General features: G+C 31.9%; 2 protein-coding genes and 1 pseudogene across 2 annotated transcripts; 1 reads left to right on the forward strand and 2 right to left on the reverse strand.

The window, feature by feature from the left end:
- Positions 1-6,969: 6,969 nt before the first annotated feature.
- On the reverse strand, positions 6,970-7,614 carry LOC130965155 (GDP-fucose transporter 1-like; annotated as a pseudogene).
- A 479-nt stretch (positions 7,615-8,093) lies between these two features.
- Positions 8,094-15,181, forward strand: LOC130963712 (toMV susceptible protein tm-1(GCR26)). Its single transcript, XM_057889819.1, has 10 exons — positions 8,094-8,337; positions 8,418-8,686; positions 9,258-9,642; positions 10,491-10,697; positions 11,212-11,427; positions 11,552-11,771; positions 12,116-12,363; positions 13,434-13,612; positions 13,700-13,953; positions 14,833-15,181. The coding sequence occupies exons 1-10, from the start codon at positions 8,206-8,208 to the stop codon at positions 14,982-14,984; spliced, it is 2,262 nt and encodes a 753-aa protein (XP_057745802.1). The 5' UTR covers positions 8,094-8,205; the 3' UTR covers positions 14,985-15,181.
- A 90-nt stretch (positions 15,182-15,271) lies between these two features.
- LOC130963718 (uncharacterized) lies at positions 15,272-17,415 on the reverse strand. Its single transcript, XM_057889825.1, has 4 exons — positions 16,919-17,415; positions 16,404-16,586; positions 16,033-16,274; positions 15,272-15,688 (listed from the first exon to the last, which is right to left on the reverse strand). The coding sequence occupies exons 1-4, from the start codon at positions 17,222-17,224 to the stop codon at positions 15,436-15,438; spliced, it is 984 nt and encodes a 327-aa protein (XP_057745808.1). The 5' UTR covers positions 17,225-17,415; the 3' UTR covers positions 15,272-15,435.
- Positions 17,416-19,503: the final 2,088 nt, after the last annotated feature.

Here is a 19,503-nt window from a genome sequence, read left to right on the forward strand (position 1 = left end):
ATTTCCTTATTATACTAAAAGTGAGTTTTAACTTTTAACCCAAACTAGGATAAAATGTCATGTTTTCATGACCCCCCCCCCACCAAAAAAAATATATATATATTCCTATCATTTTTGTTCCTTAAGCTTTTAATATTTAATTGCTTATTTTAATCTAACACAGTAAATTTTTTTATTATTATTACAAAAAATTTACAATTATGATTATTAATATTTATGAAATAAACTATTAAATATAAAAATAAATTTACTAATCTTGTGACTTATTAGAGGGTTTTTGAAGATAAAATAATGATACAATGTTTTATAATAATAATAATAACAACAATAATAATAATAATAATAATAATAATGTTGAATGTTGTTCTCACTTAATTTATTAAATTATTCATTTTATCGATCTACTACATTCTTCTGTTCGAATATATTTTTAATCATTTATTTATAGATAGTTAATTAACCAGTTTTATTGTTTTCATAAGTTTACCGCAAGAAATAGAAGAAATAAGATACACGAACCTTTCATAATTTTACAATTTATTCTTATAAATACGATTTTTCATTTGTTTTTTGCTCAACTAAGTAGTATTAAACGAATTTGTATCAAGATTTTAAGTATTGAAAAGTAGATACAATTTTTTTAAAAAAAGAGTGAGTTTGACCAAAAAATTATTTAATTATAGTATTAAAATAAGGTAAATTCTACTCTACCCTTCCTATAATAACATGTATATTATCCTCTGTGACATGTTATCTTTTAATTGGTTGCTACGTTAACTATGGTTAAACTTGTCAGTCTCTTATTCTCTGTGCTTCTGTTAATACAAACCAGTCTGATTATTCGATGAATTGTAGTGAATCAATTCCACTTCAAAAAATGTTTATCGTATTCGAAGTGTGAAAACAGATCGATGAATAAAAGCAATAGATCCCTAAAACACGAAATTCATTTTGATTTTGAAATTTTCTTCCGCCGATACACATGAAATTGTTCCTACAGCGAAATCAGATCAAATCGAAAGAAGAGAAAGAGAATTGCATGAACCTACTCTTCTCATCTCATCTTGTTATTAGTAAATCAAAGCCTCATTACTACTAATTTTACTACTGTATCAACTAGCATTAGATCGGTTCCATATCCTCGATGTAATAGGATTCGTAATGCTAACAAACGGAATCCAAGCAAAACAAAACACAATTAGTTTTCTCTCAGATCAAACAATCGCTAAGGAAATGGAAACAGCTTTTCATTGTACAGAGTTGAGATGCTTTTTTATTTTAATTTCAGAGAGAAATGGAATTGAGGTGAATTAAGTTTCTGCACAATGATAAAAATATAATTTTACTTTTTAATGTTTATAGAAATTATATATTCATCCCTTTTATAAAAATATTTAATTATAAAATTATCTTACTTTAGTTAACATATTAATTCTTATTGAGTTAAATTAACTCAAACTAAAACTAAGCATCCAATTAAAACATGCCACATCACAAGGAGTAATTTACATGTTCATTTAAAGGGGGTTGGGTAGAACTCACCTTAAAATAATTTTATGTTGACATTATTAATGATAGAATAACGTACAAAAAATAAATAATTCAATAAAAAAGACGATGAAAATGTAAAATATTGGTTAAAACAAAATAATAACAAAATACAAAGAAAATAAATAACAAAAAATCAAATAAGTATAAGAAAATAAGTTATAGATTGACTTTTAACACTCACATGTACTTGTATTTTATATTCTTTCGTTGCGTAAAATTTTGGTGAAGACTTATTTGTAATGATCTAATATTTTTTGGAAAAAGTTTCGAACTCTTCTGAATTTTTACTATTTCTAGACTATAGAAATTATCTAATCACAAAATACGTTATCCACAATCCTTTTTCCTTTTTTTTCTCAATTATAACCTTATTTTAACTATAAAAAATCTTGATCACCAAATTTTAACACTCACATCTTTTTTAGTCTTTAAATCTCATATTTATTCACCTTACTCCTTAAATTTCGCATCGATATCTTCCACTTAGTTTAAAGATCGTATAGTATATCTTGATAATCAATAAAAAACAATAATTATTTTTTGATTCCAAAGCTCTTTGTATCATCTTAACTTTGACTTATTCGTTTTTGTTAGTCAAACCACTACTTCCAAAATCAAAACTATTGGCAATAAAAAAAATTCATTTTTTATACCAACCAGTGCAAATAAAAAATTATTTAATTTATCCTCTAAAATTATCCAATTTATTAATAAAATACACATCGATTTTGGCCAGCCAAATTTTGCATAACATGGTCTATTTCAAATTATTTTGTTTTCACCGACTTAAAAATTGGCAAGTGAGATCATTACATTAGTGCACATAATCGTTGCCAAAGAATATATAGTTCTTTGAAGTTATTCCACATAATATTTTTATGTTCAAATTCTAATAAGGTCATTTTCAAAATCATAATCATGTACCTATCATTAGTACGTACTTTTTAAAATAAATTATTAAAAATTGAACAATGAATAATATACTCCAACAATTATATATATAATATTATTTTTTATTGGTCCATTAATTATATATGTATTTTATATATTTTATATTTTTTACAGAGTATATTTATAAATTGACACATTAATTTAAAAAATGTTTAATTATTCTATTAGTCCTTATAGTTTCGTAAAATTTGTAATTAGATCCCTATATATTTTTTTAATTGGGTTCTTACACCAATTTTTTTTTAATTAAGTCTCTCTTAGTAGTAATTGGCTTAATTTTATAGGGACTCAACTAAAAAAAATAGTACAGAGACCTAAATAAAAAGAAAAAAAAGTGTAGAGACCCAATTAAAAAAATTGGTACAAGAACTCAATTAAAAGGAAAAAAATACAGGGACCTAATTGAAAATTTTGCGAAATTATAGGAACTAGTAGAGTAATTAAACTTTTAAAAAAATACCTGAAATCATTAAAATTTATTGTTTTCGGCTATTATTTAGCTATCAATTTAGTTTTTTTAATTTAGTTTCTTTGATCTAGTAATTTAACAACATATTTTATTTCATATTTTTAAATATTAATGACTAATTAATAACTAAAAATAATAAATTTTGATGATTCTCTAACATTTCTTTAATTTTAATTTAACAAATTAAAAATTACAAATTCTAGTTTTATTTATGCATGAGTTATGAAACTTGTAGATGTATAAAAGATTGTTTAAGTGTCGTAATCCAAGATTTTAGATAGATGTAGTATCAATACTAATAATGCTAGCGTTACGTGTTTCCTTTGGGTGCCATTGTTTGCAAAGCCACACTGTAAAGGGACTTGTCCCACCAAGTTCCCTCTCCAATTTTGTTAAGGCATCTGGTATTTGGTATTTTTCAATGCACCACCCTACTTACGAATAATGAATAATGTCTTTTATTTCTTTCCTTATTAATTACTCCCTTTATATAAGCCTAGCTATATTTATAGCAAAACTAAAACAAGTGGTGGAGCCACCATTCTTTTAAATTTCTATTTCTTTAATTCATTAATTTTGCAAAGTTTATTTACGTCCAAATGTGTAGGGAATCGGTCACACTCGCATAGTAATGTTAATCGTGTAGTTGTAGGCTTGTAGCATTCATAATATGACTACCTAATAAAAGAATATTGAATTAGATTAATAACACCAAATCAATAGTTTATTTTCTTAGCCAATATAAAAATTGGCTCTCACTTTATTAAGGGTTTGCTAGGGTTCCAAGGCATATATTTAACAAAAAATTTTAAAAATACTGGTACATCGATATTTTAATAATTTTTAATGGTTAATCTTAATTATATCTTGTAATTAAGATTAATAATTAAAAATTACTGCTAATATATCGATATAATTAAATATTTTCTTATATTTAATTATTGATTTAAATATGGCACTCTCTTTTAAAATCACGTGATATATATACTAGACCAGCCAGCCATGCACTACCTGATTATTCCGTACTTTTACTTTGCGGTTTGACGATTCCAAAATAAATAAATAAAAAATATAAAAATTATTCGAATTTATTATTTTTAGTTATTATTTAATTATTAATTTATTTTTTTTAGTTTAATAATTTAATAAATATATTTTATTTTATACTTTTAAATATTAATGATTGATTGATAATAAAAAATAATAAATTTTGATTATTCTTTTAACATTATTCTAAATAAATAATAAACTGGAAAAATGTGAAATCAACAATCAATAAATCATCAAGAAGAGGGAGCCAATGAGTTATAATTCAAATGACATAGTCTCCATATATTCACCTAAGAAATTGTGAGTTCGAATCTCTTTATCTTTGATAAAAAAAAGAAGAGAGAACAATGTCTATAAATAATAACTCAGAGCGCAAGACGGAGCCAAGTACAAAAAAAGGAAACAATGATTAAATTATATGTAAATTTTAGTTTAATTCTTTTTTAAAATTTTATTTTAATTTTATTTTATTATATAAATATTTTTTGTTCCTCTCTAATATTTCATTTAGCTCCGCTCTTATCAGAGCGTCTTGAAGGCATCTATCAATATCATGCAACCCGTCTGCGTCACCACACCTAAAGGAGTATCGTAGGTGGCAGGAAATAGAAAGGATTAAATATGCCACCAGGTCAAAAATATTGTGATTCAAATAAATAATATCTTTTTTCGACTGTAATTTCAAAAGTATTTATCACATTTATTTTTTGGTCATCAAAGTATTATGATATTTGATAATAATTAGTTCCACATTGAGTAAATAGTTGGGTCGAAAGGCCCAATAATTATCTTCCAAAGAATACGTTTAGGCCAAAAATAAAAAAATATAAATATAACTTTATAAGGCATCACATAAAATTTATGAACAATGTTTACAAACATAAACATTCAGAAAACTATGACTGTTTGAACTAATTAATAAAGCTAAACTAATTAAGAAGTACACTGTTAGATTAAATATCTTCTTTTTGGTTCTATTTTACTCGTAATCAAAGACAAAAAATTCTAAAATATTCTATTGTTAGAACACATCACTCGTTCCTTCTTAAACATATTATGTTATGGGAAATTTCTTAAATGTCTGAAATACTAGTGTTCCAATAGTTTTTGGCTGTTAATTTCAATCATGTATTTATAAATTTGAAAAGTTTTTAAGTATATAAATATATTAGTATTTCAGTAAATTTTAATCGTTGATCTTAATTATATATATTATATATATATTTTTTTTAATTAAAATACCAGTATACCAATACACTTTAAAGTTTTTCTATAAATTTACTATCGGGATCAATAGAAAGTCCTAGAACACCAATTTTTTTAGTACACTTGAAACCTATGTTATGACATCTAATACTTTTTTTTGTTAGAATTAATACGTTTTTTAAAATGTTCTACTCTTTTTTTGGTATAGTTTTTGTTTTATATTTTTTTTGTATGTACTGGTATAGTTTTTAAAATGTTCTTATATCCGTGAACATTAGCATAATGTCACAAAATGGGCCACTATTTCTTCTAGGAATCTTGGGTATGCTGATGGCAATGCCCAATAAAAGGATAACTATATTGGTTATCATCTCTGGATGACCTCACCAAGGATGCTATTTCAGTTGGTAGAGATGTAGACGAGTAATATTGATATATTTATTGTAGTAAAATTTCGGTTGGTAGAGATGTAGATGAGTAATATTGATATATTTATTGTATTTTTCTCCTCTTTTTTTTATTGAAGTAAATATCAAATTGATATTTAAAAAATTTTGACGTTGATAAAATGGTATATAATTTTTATTATTAATAAAATAATCTCTAAAAAATTTTAAAAGTTGGCAAGCGTGTCCCCGAATTCGTCGAAGCAAATCTTCGACAAACACAATACTGATATGACCACCGTATTCTGGTAACCTGACAAACCATCCCTTAAACCCTAATCCCTCCCTCTCCAATGCAGACTCCCCCTCTATCTCCCTCCCCATTCCAGCCCTCTCCCTACTCAACGCAATCCCTCCTTCTTCCTCCCCATCGTAGGCCCCCCTTTTCTCTCCCTTCTCATCACAGCTTCCCTTCCCAATGCATATTCTCCCCTCCTTTTGTCTCTCCATCACAGTCCCCTTCGTAACACACACTCCTCCTCTCTCCCTCAACACCACCATTCTCAACAATAATCACCTCAACATCAACAACAACAACAAGCAACAACAACAACAGCAATCCCAACACAAACTTTTCTCTCCTTTTCCATCGCAGCAACAACAACTTCAACGGCAAGTTGGAGCGGCTTTTTGGGCATATATACCAGCGGAGATGCGGGTGGCGTGGATGCCGATGTTTGGCACAACGATTCGACAGTCTGAGGATGGATCGGTCGTGTTTAGGAAGTGATGATGGAAAACATATTCGCATGAAAAGGAATGGGGAGGAGGAGAGGCGGTCAATTAGTGATCTTGATTTTTTTTTATTTTTATTAATTAGTAATTATTCAAAAAATTAATTAATGTTAGTTAAAAAAATTAGCTTGTATATTTAATATTTTGTTTTGTTTATAAATCTTTTGAGTTTTTTCATATTTTTTAAAAAAATTATTTTTATTAGTAAAAATGAATTTTTTAATATTATTTTAATAGTATATTCTTATGTTAAGAATAATCTAGTATTTGTACCGATGAACTATGCGAACGTTGATAAAAGTACACATCAAATAAAGAAACTAACGCCATACCCATAAAAGATAGGTTCCGTATGACAAAAATACTAAAATTCTAATTTTTTTGTTGACTTTTCAATAAAATTCCTAAATTTCTTACCTTTTATTTTTTTCTCCAAATTTCAAACTTTCACAACTCTCACCACTACCAACACCTTCCTTGATTATCACTGTCTCCCTTATTCCTCTCCATGCCACCACCTACCATCACCACCAGTACCACCATCATCACCTCTTACCACCATCATCCCTTTTTTTTTGTGGGATCAAACAAACATCCAAAATCGAATCTTAAAGAATCGAAAACCTCAAAGATTCTTACAGGTAAGAAACTAGAACAAGGGCGCAATCATGAGAGACAAGAAATTATTGTACAAAACAAAACTCAAAGTATTCAACCCTATATTTATGATTATGTATTTAATGTAAATTATCTCAGTGGTAATTGTGACAAGAAAAGTAAAAGCCAAATAATAAGTAGATAAAAGCAGAATCAGTAGCGACATATTTCGACACTAACGATAATATAGAGAAAAATGTAAGTTTGTAGGAACAAGGCTAGTGCGAAAAACGGTATCCACATGGATGACAAGGAGAGGGGTGAGAGATTGATGGACGATGTAGGTGTCGACATTGGCGTGGCGGAGGAGGTTGGTGTTAGTGAAGATGGCGAGGAAGAAGACGAGTGCGGTCAGGAAGAGGCGCTTGGCGGTGTCGATAGTGAAGGAGTAGTGATGGATCGGAGGAACCTTAACTTATCAAAAAGGTATACTCTAAGAGCGAAAGTGAGGTACTGAAGTGCAGTTAAGAGATTGGGGTAGTTGAATTAAGTGATGACATACTTGTTGATGATGACGAAGAGATTGGAGAAACATGCGTAACCGACCATAAGGAAAGGATTCTGTGGAGAAGAGGAGGGGGCAATAGTAATCAAGAAGGTATTGGTGGTGGTGAGGGTTGTAAAAATTTGAAATTTAAGGAAGAAGATAAATAATGGAGTAATTTAAAAATTTCATTAAAAAATAAACAAAAAATTATGGTTTAAATTATTAGTTTATGTATTTGGTGGATATTTTTGTCAATACTCGTAAAGTTTAGGATACAAATAGTAATTTATTCCTTATACTAATATATTTGATATCATTATAGGTTAAATAAAAAACCGAAAAAGATTGGCCGAACCAAACTACATTCGGTTGGTTAGTTCAAAGGTAAAACCAATGAATTTTGGCTTCAAAATTCAAAATGGTTTGGTTGGTTGGTCTCGCGGAAAATCAAACCGAACCGACCGAAAACACCATGGATTTAACAAGAAGCAAGATGGGCATGTGAAATTGTGACGTGTTAGTTAGCACGTCATTTTGGCGTGAAACTCTCTTGATTATGTTCCACGTCACACAAACTGAAGCGAAAGGAACTCGAACACAGTCTCAACTCTCTACTCTCTACTCTCATCTCCGTCCACTCCTTTGACTCAAAGATGCCGCACCATCCAACCACCCTTCGAGTCTTCTGCGTCGGAACCCTCGACACCAAGTTCCACGAGCTCCGCTTCCTCTACAACTCTCTCCGTTCCAATCTCCAACGCTTCTCCACTCACCTTTCCTCCAAGGTACTCACCAAATTCCAACATTCATTCATATTTCATAACCACCGCTATAACCGTCTCGCGCTAACGGAATTCAGTTACAGGTAGAGGTGGTGGTTGTTGATGTCTCTGCTGGTCCAGAGGAACCAAAGAGCATCCAAGATTTCACATTCGTTTCCAGGAGCGAAGTTCTCTCTTGCTGTGGTGGATCAAACGCGTATGAATCGGACAGAGGCAAGGCCGTTGCGAGGATGTGCCAAGGACTTGAGCAGTTCTTGAAGAACTCTCAAAACGACAAGGAGGGTGTTGCCGTTGCAGGCGTCATCGGAATTGGGGGCAGTGGAGGGACATCAATACTTTCTTCTCCCTTCAGGTCTGGGACTGATGCAGGTTCTAATGGCCACAAGGATTTAGTTATTTTATTATAATTATACAATGTAATGTTCAATTTGCCCCCTATTATTTATAAAATTTGACCCCAAACTAAGGAAAAAATGTTTGATCACTAAAACAAAACAGTGTTTCTGCGTGAACTAAGGTGAAAACTCAGATGTCAGCTGAAGTTGATAGCTGAGAGCCCATAGATGAAAATTTAGTCATATCAGTTAAATCATCTAACGGCTTTTAATTATCAACTTTACATGAAGTCGACTGCACCTGAGTTTTCACCGTGAACTAAATAGTCCCGAGGTCTCAGTTGCACTGATTACGTACCTGATATTTGTAAAAGTGCACCATGTTACTTCCTTAGTCCTTTAAGTGATTCATCACGCCAATTTCAGGAGGTAATTGGTTCAATTGAGATCTCGGAAACCATTTTAGTGCATGCGGGCCAATCTCATGGACAACTTTGGATTTTAACTCAAAACTATTTATTTTATTTATGTATTATGTATTATTTTGCGGCCATAGTATAAACTTTTTGTATCCGTCATTTGCTTCAGGTCCCTTCCAATTGGTGTCCCTAAGGTTATTGTGTCAACCGTGGCCAGTGGTCAAACTGAACCTTATGTTGGGACATCGGATTTGGTGTTGTTTCCTTCCATTGTGGACATTGCTGGAGTTAATAGTGTTAGCAAGGTAATATTGTCCAATGCAGCTGCTGCTTTCGCTGGAATGGTTGTTGGAAGAGCTATTCAGAGCTTAGAAGATTCGTCTTCTGTGGGAGATAAGCCTACTGTTGGTATAACTATGTTTGGGGTTACTACTCCATGTGTCGATGCTGTTAAAGATAGGTTGAATAAGGAAGGTTATGAGAGCCTTGTTTTCCATGCAACTGGGGTTGGTGGCAGGGCTATGGAGAATTTGGTTAGAGAGGGATTTATACAGGTATCTATCTATCTATATATGCACACATTATTCGACAATGGCAAGTTAATTTGACATTGTTTATCTGAAAAATTGGGACTTCAATTCTTTGGTAGAGGATGTAAGAATTAGTTATATTTTGATTTAGTAGTTATATATCCTTATAAAGGAAGAAGTTAAGGTTTGGAAGCATGGCATAAGAATCGATTATCTTTATTAAGTCGTGATATACCCTCCTAAATAGTGATATATGATCTGGAATATCATCTTCGTTCCTAACAAAGAAAGTATTCATGGTGCTTTTTATATTCTTCAAGATATTAAATGCATTTAACCTTTAACCATAATAAAAAATTTGGAGAATAATTAGAAAGGTTTGATCTCTTCTAAATTTAATCTATTTATTAGTAATGGATGCTCTGTTGAATCTTATATCAAAATTTCGATTAGATTTCTGAAAACGTGGATGTACTTGTTTGTTTTTTTTCATGGATGTACTTGTTTCAACCAATTGCATATTCAATTGCCTTTTTATGGGTTCATGACAATTTATATATGGATCTAAGCTTTTGGTTATGTTTGGTCGCTGTCCTATTGCAATGTAAAAGTTTCATTTTACCTACATGAATGCCTGACCAAATGAAAGATCTTTACGAATTATTTATTGAGCTCTGTACCACATCCAAATTATTTTACATAAATGCACAAGTGTTCTTGTTCGGGAAAGCATGCGCTTAAGTATCTTTCACATACTTGTATGGTAGACAAATTATGAACGCTTTTACACTGTTTCAGATTCTTGTTTATGTATTACTGCCTCCATTTGTGTTTTTTCACGTATATTAGTTTTTTTCCCCAACTTTTCTTAGGGTGTTTTTGACATCACAACAACAGAAGTAGCAGACTACATAGTTGGAGGCATAATGGCATGTGACAGTTCTCGCTTTGATGCCATTTCAGAGAAGAAAGTTCCCCTAGTTCTAAGTGTTGGAGCATTAGACATGGTGAACTTTGGTGCGAAAGATACCATACCTCAGGAATTTCAGCAGAGAAATATATATGAGCATAATAAGCAGGTGAGTAATCTATTTGACTAGGATGTTTGGCTTACAACTAGGCATATTTTTGCATTATCAATATTTTGCTTTAGTTTCATGCCAGTATTGGGACTTATTTTAGAAAACACAGAAGAATCTTACCTTAGATGGTTTAAACATGTGCTGCTAAGGCATATAAGCACTACTAAGAAGAGTAGATTAAATGAAGGGTAGCTGAAAAGATAGAGATTGATGGAGAGTGGAGACAAATAAAATCATATAGGCAAAATTTAGATTCTAAATGGCTTTATATTAGACATCATTTATGATAAAACATTATGGCATCATTTGATTCATGGAATAAAACCTATCTAGAAGGTCAAGTTCTGCTGCTGTAATGTTTTGTCCGTCATCTTAACACATGTTGAATTTGGCCATGAATTTCCTACTATTGAATCCTACCAAAGCACCGTAGTCTTAATGGTAATTTTATGCTTCACAATTGTCATAATTGCTGCACTTAAGCTAAAATACTAAATTCTGTCAAGTTCAGGTTTCACTCATGCGAACAACTGTAGAGGAGAACAAAAAGTTTGCTGATTTCATTGCAAATAAACTGAACAATTCATCATCTAAAATCCGTGTTTGCCTCCCAGAAAAGGGTATATCTGCTTTAGATGCACCAGGGAAGCCTTTTCATGACCCGAAGGCAACGGATACTCTTCTTAATGAACTACAAAGGCTTGTTCAGACAAATAATGATCGTCAGGTACTATAGTTGCTCAATAACTACGTTTATTAAAACTATAAGCTTCAATTTAGCATGGACTTTATTTTATTTATCTATTATTGATATCAGGATTTGCGAAATTTGAAAGTTATGAATTTTTCAGGTAAAAGTGTATCCCCATCATATTAATGACCTTGAGTTTGCAAATGCATTAGTTGATGCATTTTTGGAGATTAATGAGAGTTCTACTAAAGATTCTACTCATAAACAAGTAGCCAGTCCTGAATCCATTGATCACTTTCGTAAAGATGATGATGCTTCAAATGCATCAAGTTTTAGGAACATTGGCTATGCGCCTAGTGAATTCCCAGATGCAAAACCAGGTTCTCATTCAATTTGCTTAATGTTTCTATTCTTCCCAAACGTTTGGTAATTGAAGTTCTAGATGTGCACATATACTATGTTTGTACTGGTTTGGCCTTACAAAACAATGTGTGTACTTTGCTGGATTTGTAGCAATGTGTGGCATTTGGCAATGAAGAATTAAATTTACAACTTTTCAATGTTATTTTTTTGCATGATACTCTTAATCTGCGTTGGCCTAAAAATGTTTCACCTAAAAATGTTACCCGTTTATGCTGAATTGCGCAGAAATAAGTTGGTCTCAGTTTACTTTAGGTAAAAAGTGTCTCTTTACGCCTGATGCATTTACCATTTATATTGGCAGAAACTTTGGAGAAAACACGCTTTATATTGCAGCAATTAAAATCTCAAATAGATAAAGGAATACCTATAATCGGAGCTGGTGCTGGGACAGGCATATCTGCCAAGTTTGAAGAAGCTGGAGGTGTTGATCTGATAGTGCTGTACAACTCAGGGCGCTTCCGGATGGCAGGGAGAGGCTCATTAGCTGGGCTTTTACCTTTCGCCGATGCTAATGCTGTTGTGCTTGACATGGCTAATGAAGTTTTGCCAGTATGCCTATACTTTTACTTGTTCAATGAGATCCTACAACATATTCCTACTGTTAACTTCCTTTCAAGCTGTTTTGATATCAGTTCTCTGATTTTTCCTTCGTACTGTTCAATTTATCTTGATTCTTATGCTTTGTCTAAATAACTGGTGTAACCTTTTTGGCAAAGAATTCGGTATCCCTCTCTAAGGCAAGGCTACAAATGACATTTTCAAAAATAATTATGATTTGAACCTCATCTTTTTTTTTTTTTTACATCTGAAATTACGAAATTTTTTTAAGCCAATCCTTGTTCTCACTCTACTGAATTGCATAGAAAACAACCTACAGGGCTAAACCAAGAACTCATCATGGCAGCATTATGCTCAAAGAAACCCAAATCAACTTGAAATTGGCAAAGACAATGCTCTCCATTTTCTTCTTCCTCTTCCACTCCCTAACCTCGTGTCCTCTTCCAAAAATAATTAATTCATTCCATGCATATTGTGTTGTGTACTATATACAATTCAATTTGTAACTTTATTGATTGTTATGTGTCTCCCAGTGTTGATGCTCAGTTTGTTCTTGTCCATCATGAACCAGGTGTTATAATCCCTAGTAAATAGGTAGAGTTAGATGAAATTGAATTCTCTTAATTGCTATGTAGCAAATGCAAGGACTACGAAGGACATGGTAAAAGTGTAGCAAGAGGGCCTGTGAAATCTGGCTTTAGGAGTTCATAAGAGAGATTTCTTCTTCTTTTAGCCATTGCTTTAGTCCGAGCTTGTGGGTTGGTGTCTCTGCGATTTGGTGGAATGGAAACAAAAGTTGGGCTCAAAGAAAATATCAGAAATTTAAGAGCAATTTTATAATTTCAGATAAAAGAAAGTGAGGGTTCAGATCAAAATTATTTTTAAAAAGGTTATCTGTAGCCTCTTCTTAGAGAATGCTAGTAAATTTTTTGCCAACTTTCTTATGGAAATAATTTGTCATTTTATTTCATCTTTTGCAATAAATAAAATCCTCTTTTGAAGTTAGTGTTGTGTCCGTTTCTCCAGCACTCTGTCTAACATGCTGATCTTTGGTATTTCAGGTGGTAAAGAAGGTACCGGTTCTTGCTGGAGTTTGTGCAACTGATCCTTTCCGTCGAATGGATTTCTTCCTTAAACAGGTGGAGTCTACTGGATTTTCTGGGGTGCAAAATTTTCCAACAGTTGGGTTATTCGATGGAAATTTCAGACAAAATCTTGAAGAAACCGGAATGGGATATAGGTAAGTGTTAATTTAATAAAAGAAATTTTTATCAGTGTTAATTGAACTGAATCATATCTTACGACTTTTGTTATGTTACCTCATTAGCTTGGAAGTTGAGATGATCCAAAAAGGTCATAAAATGGGTCTCTTGACAACCCCATATGCATTCAATCAACATGAAGCTGCCGAAATGGCTAAAGTTGGTGCTGATATTATAGTGGCCCATATGGGTCTAACTACAACGGGCTCAATCGGTGCAAAAACTGCTGTTTCACTGGAGGAAAGTGTGGTTCGTGTACAAGCTATTGCAGATGCTGCACATAGGATCAATCCCAATGCAATTGTGCTGTGCCATGGAGGTATGTACATCACCTAGAAATCCTTTTGTTTGAGTATTGTGAATTATTAGAAAGTACTTTTCACTGATCAATTGTTATTCTTTGGAGCTAGTGGTAAAGTGAACAATACTTTGAATTAGACAACTGAAGAAATGCATGTTAAATAAGAATAACTGAAAGTGAGAATTGGAGTGAGGGTCTGAGGGATGCCGGATGAACCTGGGGTTGAAAAGGGAGTTGCCGAGTTGATGAAATAAAATAATGTGTTTACAGCTTTAACCTTATAGAAGTGGAAATTTGAATACAATGACAAAATTGGAAACAGAAGTTGGACACCAAGTTCATGGAATCCCCCTTTTTAATAGCAGATGTGTGACTAAGTGTTCATTTGTGAGTTGGGGTTTTGGAGAGAAATGAAGGGAAAAAGAATCTGTTAAATTATGAATTTTTTTGGCTACAAAGTACAAACCCCGCATTTCCCTCCTTTCCCTCCCTTCCAAAATCCTAACTCACAAACGACACTGTAGAGATGGTCCTAGATGTCTTGAGACTGAAGATTTTTCCAGGGAGGGGGTTGGGGGTGTGGAACGGAAGACAAGAAAAGGAAAGACATAGTTATAAAACTTGGAAGGTGACCATAGGTGAGGAAATATGACCTCAAGATTCTGGTAATACAGTTGTGAATATTGGAATTAAATATAGCTTTCCAAGAAAGCTTCAGAATCAAGGAAGAAAGGTCAAACTTGAGTGTTGGAAGGTAAATTCAGAGTGTGCAGCATATTACACAAGAATAATGTACCATAATGAGAATGCTCACTACTATTCTCTATTTTCTGAACATTATGTTCTGTTTTTTGTGATTTTTTAGTGGAGTTCAGATTAACGTACTGGGATATGCAGGTCCAATATCAGGTCCAAAGGAAGCAGAATTCATATTAAAGAGAACCAAGGGAGTCCATGGATTTTATGGCGCATCGAGCATGGAAAGACTACCGGTGGAACAGGCTATCACAAGTACAGTCAAAGAGTACAAAGCAATTTCCATTAGCTGAGGTTTAACATGTTTGTTCCTTCATAACACTGCTCTTAATCTGTACGTATACCACATGTCTAATAACGGCTTTTTTATTTTTATTTTTTTTTAATTTATTATGAGACATACTAAAATTGTGGAGAACGTAGGATTCACTGTTATATAAAATTTAGTTGTAAATTGTAATGAAGCAAAACCAATGTACTATACCTTTATTTGGATCCTTTGGAAAATACAATAAAAAGTATTGTCCTTTATCATATGGTTGTGTGCCCAAATCTAGGGAACATGGTTCAGTAGAAGCAATTTATTGTTCTTTAACCAATGTCAAGGGTTTTATTCTTGTTTTGAATATGGAAAAACTTTAAATATTCTGGTTTTGCACCTAAATCATGCCTAACAGCTAAAATGTACAAAATTACTGATGGCACTGGAATTGTATAATCACAAAGTGAAGGTTTAGTGTGTTCTTAATCCGAAGATAATTTGCGGATGAATGAAAGGATTTCATCAGAAACTAGTTGAGCTTTCTCCTGATGTATAAAATGGTGGCCATCCATTATAACTACTTCCAGATTTGGAACGAGACTCTTAAACAAGTCTCCTTCCACATAATCCTTTGTACCCCCACTACTTTTGAAACCAAAGTCTCTCTCTCCAGCAATGAACTTTGTTGGAACTGTAATCTTTGATCCCTCCCATGGTGCAAGAAGCTCCCAGTTTCTGTAACCATTTACCATGTAATAATTATGTGCAAATTATTAATATTCTAACATACACAAGTTTAGTAGCCAAAGTTAATACGCTTTGGAAAAAGTAATAAGTGCAGCACTCCTTAGACTCTTAAGGCTCAAATCCTAAACTTCGAATCATATATCTTGAATTTTAAATTCTAAAGTCTAAATCTGAACTATCGATATAAAATATAATAAATGAAATGTTAAGATTTGTTTAATTAACAAGGAAGTGTGCAATGTTCCTTACTTAATAGTGTTTAAGATGAGCCTAAGACCGTGTATCTTTGTTAAACCAACACTAATTTTAACAAAGTGAAAATAAATACTTACAGGTTCATTGCACGGTAATAGTTGAATGCACCAGTAAAACCAGACTCTTGAAATTTGTCAGCAAAGACCATGAGTTCCTCTTCAGTTATCCAAGATGGCAAAGCGGAAGGTGTTGGCAAGAAATCAATAATCTCCATGCCAGGAGGAGCTGCAAGAAATTCGGTCCAAGTCGCTAACATGAACTTCTTCATCACTGTCAAACAATCATATCTTGCGAAGGCTCTCTCTGCTCGACCCGGTTCCTTTCCGGCCAACACAAAACAAATTAGCAACAAATTTTAGAAGTAAGTGAATCTAATTGAAGCACGGAAAGCCATTATAAGCTAATCATGTGTTGTTTGAGCAATTTAAGAAATGAGTGTGAATGGTACCTGGAACTGGGAGACATGAGTATTATCACCATATGCCATTCTGATAGCTTCAACGGTTTTAATAGTTGGAATCCTTGGGAAGTAAGGAACGCCTATAGCAACAAATCCCTTAACTCTATCAGGCCTAAAGAGACTCATGTGCCAACCAATGTTTGCTCCCCAATCATCTCCAACAACAAATGCCTCCATTCATTTAGTGTTAAAATGGGTCAAAAGGTTATAATATCATGGAAAACAAATACATCAATTCTCCAAGTATTTGATCACGTAATTGAATCTGATCAGGAAGTCCTTTACACCTCATTTAGTATTTGTATTTACAATAATAAATAAATATATCCGAAACATGATTATAAACTTCTTATCCTCTTTTGTTCTAGTATCTTTGCATTATCTATTTTGAAACACTTAACAAACAAAATCTTAAATTGAGTTGAGAAATTAGAGTTTAAGAGAAGAAAGTAAAAGATTTATAATGCTAAGATTTTAAAAACAACACTAGGATTTTGACATACCTGGTGTTCCCCAAAGTGGTCAATGAGGCCTAAAAGGTCACCAACTACGTGCATAAAAGTGTAGGAACTGGGGCTGATAGGAGAATCTGAATCACCATATCCTCTTAGATCAGGTGCTACTGCATGATAACCATGGTTGGCCAAGTATTTGAGCTGGTGGCGCCATGAATACCATATCTCTGGAAAGCCATGAAGCAGCAGAACCAGTGGTCCTGTTCCTTGCTCTGCTATGTGCAACCATATCCCGTTGGTTTTGATTCTTTGGTGATTCACTTCACTCATGATCATGGCCATGGACATAGACATGGATATGGTGCTTATTAATTTCTGTAAAATTTGATGGGTCAAGCAGAAGGAAGAGGTAGGTAGGTGGCGGATATTTCTTTTATGCGTTAGTTTTTATTTGTTTTAAGGTGAAAACTCAAGTGCAGTCGAGTTCATGTGAAGTTGATAGTTGAGAACCGAGTTCGTGTGAAGTTGATAGCTGAAAACCGTTAGATAAAAATTTAGTCAAATTAGTGTAACGGCTCTTAAATATCAACTTTACATAAAGTCGACTGTGCACCTAAGTTTCCACTTTGATCCCAAAAAAAATTCTTAGATGTAATAATTGTGATTGTGATTGGAGTCATTAGACTGAATTTCCATGTATTAGGAGTAAAGAAACAAATAAACTTCTGAAAACTTATATTTTTGATAAATTAGTTTTTAAAAAAAATATATTAATAAAATTTTTTAAAATAATAAATATAAATAAATTAATACAAATTAAATTTTTTATTTTAATCATAAAAATTAAATTAAAAATTATATATTTATATTTATTATTTTAAAAAATTTTATTAATATTTTTTTTAATTAATCAGTATAAAATAAATATATTTTTATTTATTTATCACTTTACTCATGTATTTGTGTATAGCAGAACATAATTAGTTCATTACGGCAAGCCTCAGAGCACAACTTTGACTTGGAAACCCATACGTTGGACCTTCTAGATGGTGTATGCATGTTTATATGTGCATGAAAAATAGATGGTACCCATGTTTTATCAAAGTCAGCAGCCAAATAAGTCTAGTTTTCACTCGATTCGATAGATGTATGTAGATAATATTTAAATAATATTTTACAAGAAATAGACAAGAATAAGAGAATTTGATGTTGTGTATAATCTTCTAACCATTCTTGATTCTTTGAACGAGAGGGGACAAATAGAGAAATAGTATAGAAAGAGTATAATTTTTTTTATAATTATTTTTTAGTATTTTATTATTATTTAAAATGTGAGTTTTATTTTTATTAATCACTTTTTCATTCTATTAAAAGAAAAATCTATAAACTTACATCTTTATTATATAATTTACTATAAAAAAACAACCAAAACTAAGCACAATACGCCACATTTGCTTCGTAATTGCTTGGATGATTGGCATTTGGCAAATTATATATATTCCCATCATTGTTAGTGGCTTGTTTGACAAAAAATCTTAAAGGAAATAATACATACATCCTGAAAATAATATTAGCTCGAATTTCTAAAAGAAAATATATAGAAGTTAATTTTTAATTAGTTAATATTTTTTAAAATTTAAAATTTAAAATATAAATTTAAGATAAATAAATAAATTTTAAAAAAGTTAATATTGACTGAAAAAAATTAATTCTGTAACATTACTCTTTGTAAAATTAATAATAAGCTTTGTTTAAAATTTCATAAGCATTAGGTGATTAATATTTTTTAAAAATTTATTTATATTTGAGTTAATATTAATTAATTTCTATTTTTTTTTCCAATTAAAATTGTTAATTTTCTAATATTTCCCTTTTATTCAACACCACCATCATCAACAGCATATATAATTGAAAAATGAAGAAAGAAATTTTAGGACGAAACAAATAAATATGTGGCCATTGAGAGAAAGTAGACTTATTCAAGCAATAATAGACCGGAAAACGGAAAAGCTTTGCATACAAGCCATTAGGGCTTGTATGCTTTACAAGTTCATTAAACAATAAAATTAAAATACGCATTGCTCTACGTACGTTGATTACACGCGCTATATAACATTTCGCGTATATTTAACTACCAAATTTAAAATATTTGTTTCCTTCTTCGTTTTCGTTATTTTGAGATTTTGTTATTCTTTTTCTCGCACGTCTTCCCTCCTTCTTCTCCATCGTTCTTTTCTTCTCCTTTTCTCACTGGTATGTTCTTCGTTTACGTTACCCTTTTCTCTCTCTGCAATTCGAGCTTCGTTTTCTATTTTGATTTGTTGTTTTCTGAAATCAAAATTTGAACTCGTTTTGAAGATAATGGATCATTCAACCTCAGATTGTCAGCTGAATCCAGGCGAAGTGGATTATGAATTTGAATCTAACGAAGTTCCTGAGGTTTGATTTACATAGGATTAGTATGAATTTTCTTTCAGTAATTTGTATAGCATTGTGTAGTTGAAAAATTGCTGAACATTGACTGTGAAAGTAACACGTTAACATGAATCTGTTGATTCAATGTATTAGTTGTGATTAATTACCTGGAATTTATAGCAGACGCTCGGGTGTAGATCAATTCTTCTTTGGGTGTA

This window comes from Arachis stenosperma, chromosome 1 (genome assembly GCF_014773155.1).
Source record: "Arachis stenosperma cultivar V10309 chromosome 1, arast.V10309.gnm1.PFL2, whole genome shotgun sequence".
Taxonomy (NCBI): domain Eukaryota; kingdom Viridiplantae; phylum Streptophyta; class Magnoliopsida; order Fabales; family Fabaceae; genus Arachis; species Arachis stenosperma.

What these genes read in the sequence shown, in the direction of transcription:
- LOC130963712 (XM_057889819.1), top strand. Translation starts at nt 8,206, where the DNA reads ATGCCGCACCATCCAACCACCCTTCGAGTCTTCTGCGTCGGAACCCTC. An exon ending in ATACTTTCTTCTCCCTTCAG is followed by an intron (nt 8,687 to 9,257) that starts GTCTGGGACTGA and finishes CATTTGCTTCAG; the next exon opens with GTCCCTTCCAATTGGTGTCC. An exon ending in AATTGTGCTGTGCCATGGAG is followed by an intron (nt 13,954 to 14,832) that starts GTATGTACATCA and finishes TGGGATATGCAG; the next exon opens with GTCCAATATCAGGTCCAAAG.
- LOC130963718 (XM_057889825.1), bottom strand. Translation starts at nt 17,224, where the DNA reads ATGTCTATGTCCATGGCCATGATCATGAGTGAAGTGAATCACCAAAGA. An exon ending in ACCACTTTGGGGAACACCAG is followed by an intron (nt 16,587 to 16,918) that starts GTATGTCAAAAT and finishes AAATGAATGGAG; the next exon opens with GCATTTGTTGTTGGAGATGA. An exon ending in CTCATGTCTCCCAGTTCCAG is followed by an intron (nt 16,275 to 16,403) that starts GTACCATTCACA and finishes TTGGCCGGAAAG; the next exon opens with GAACCGGGTCGAGCAGAGAG.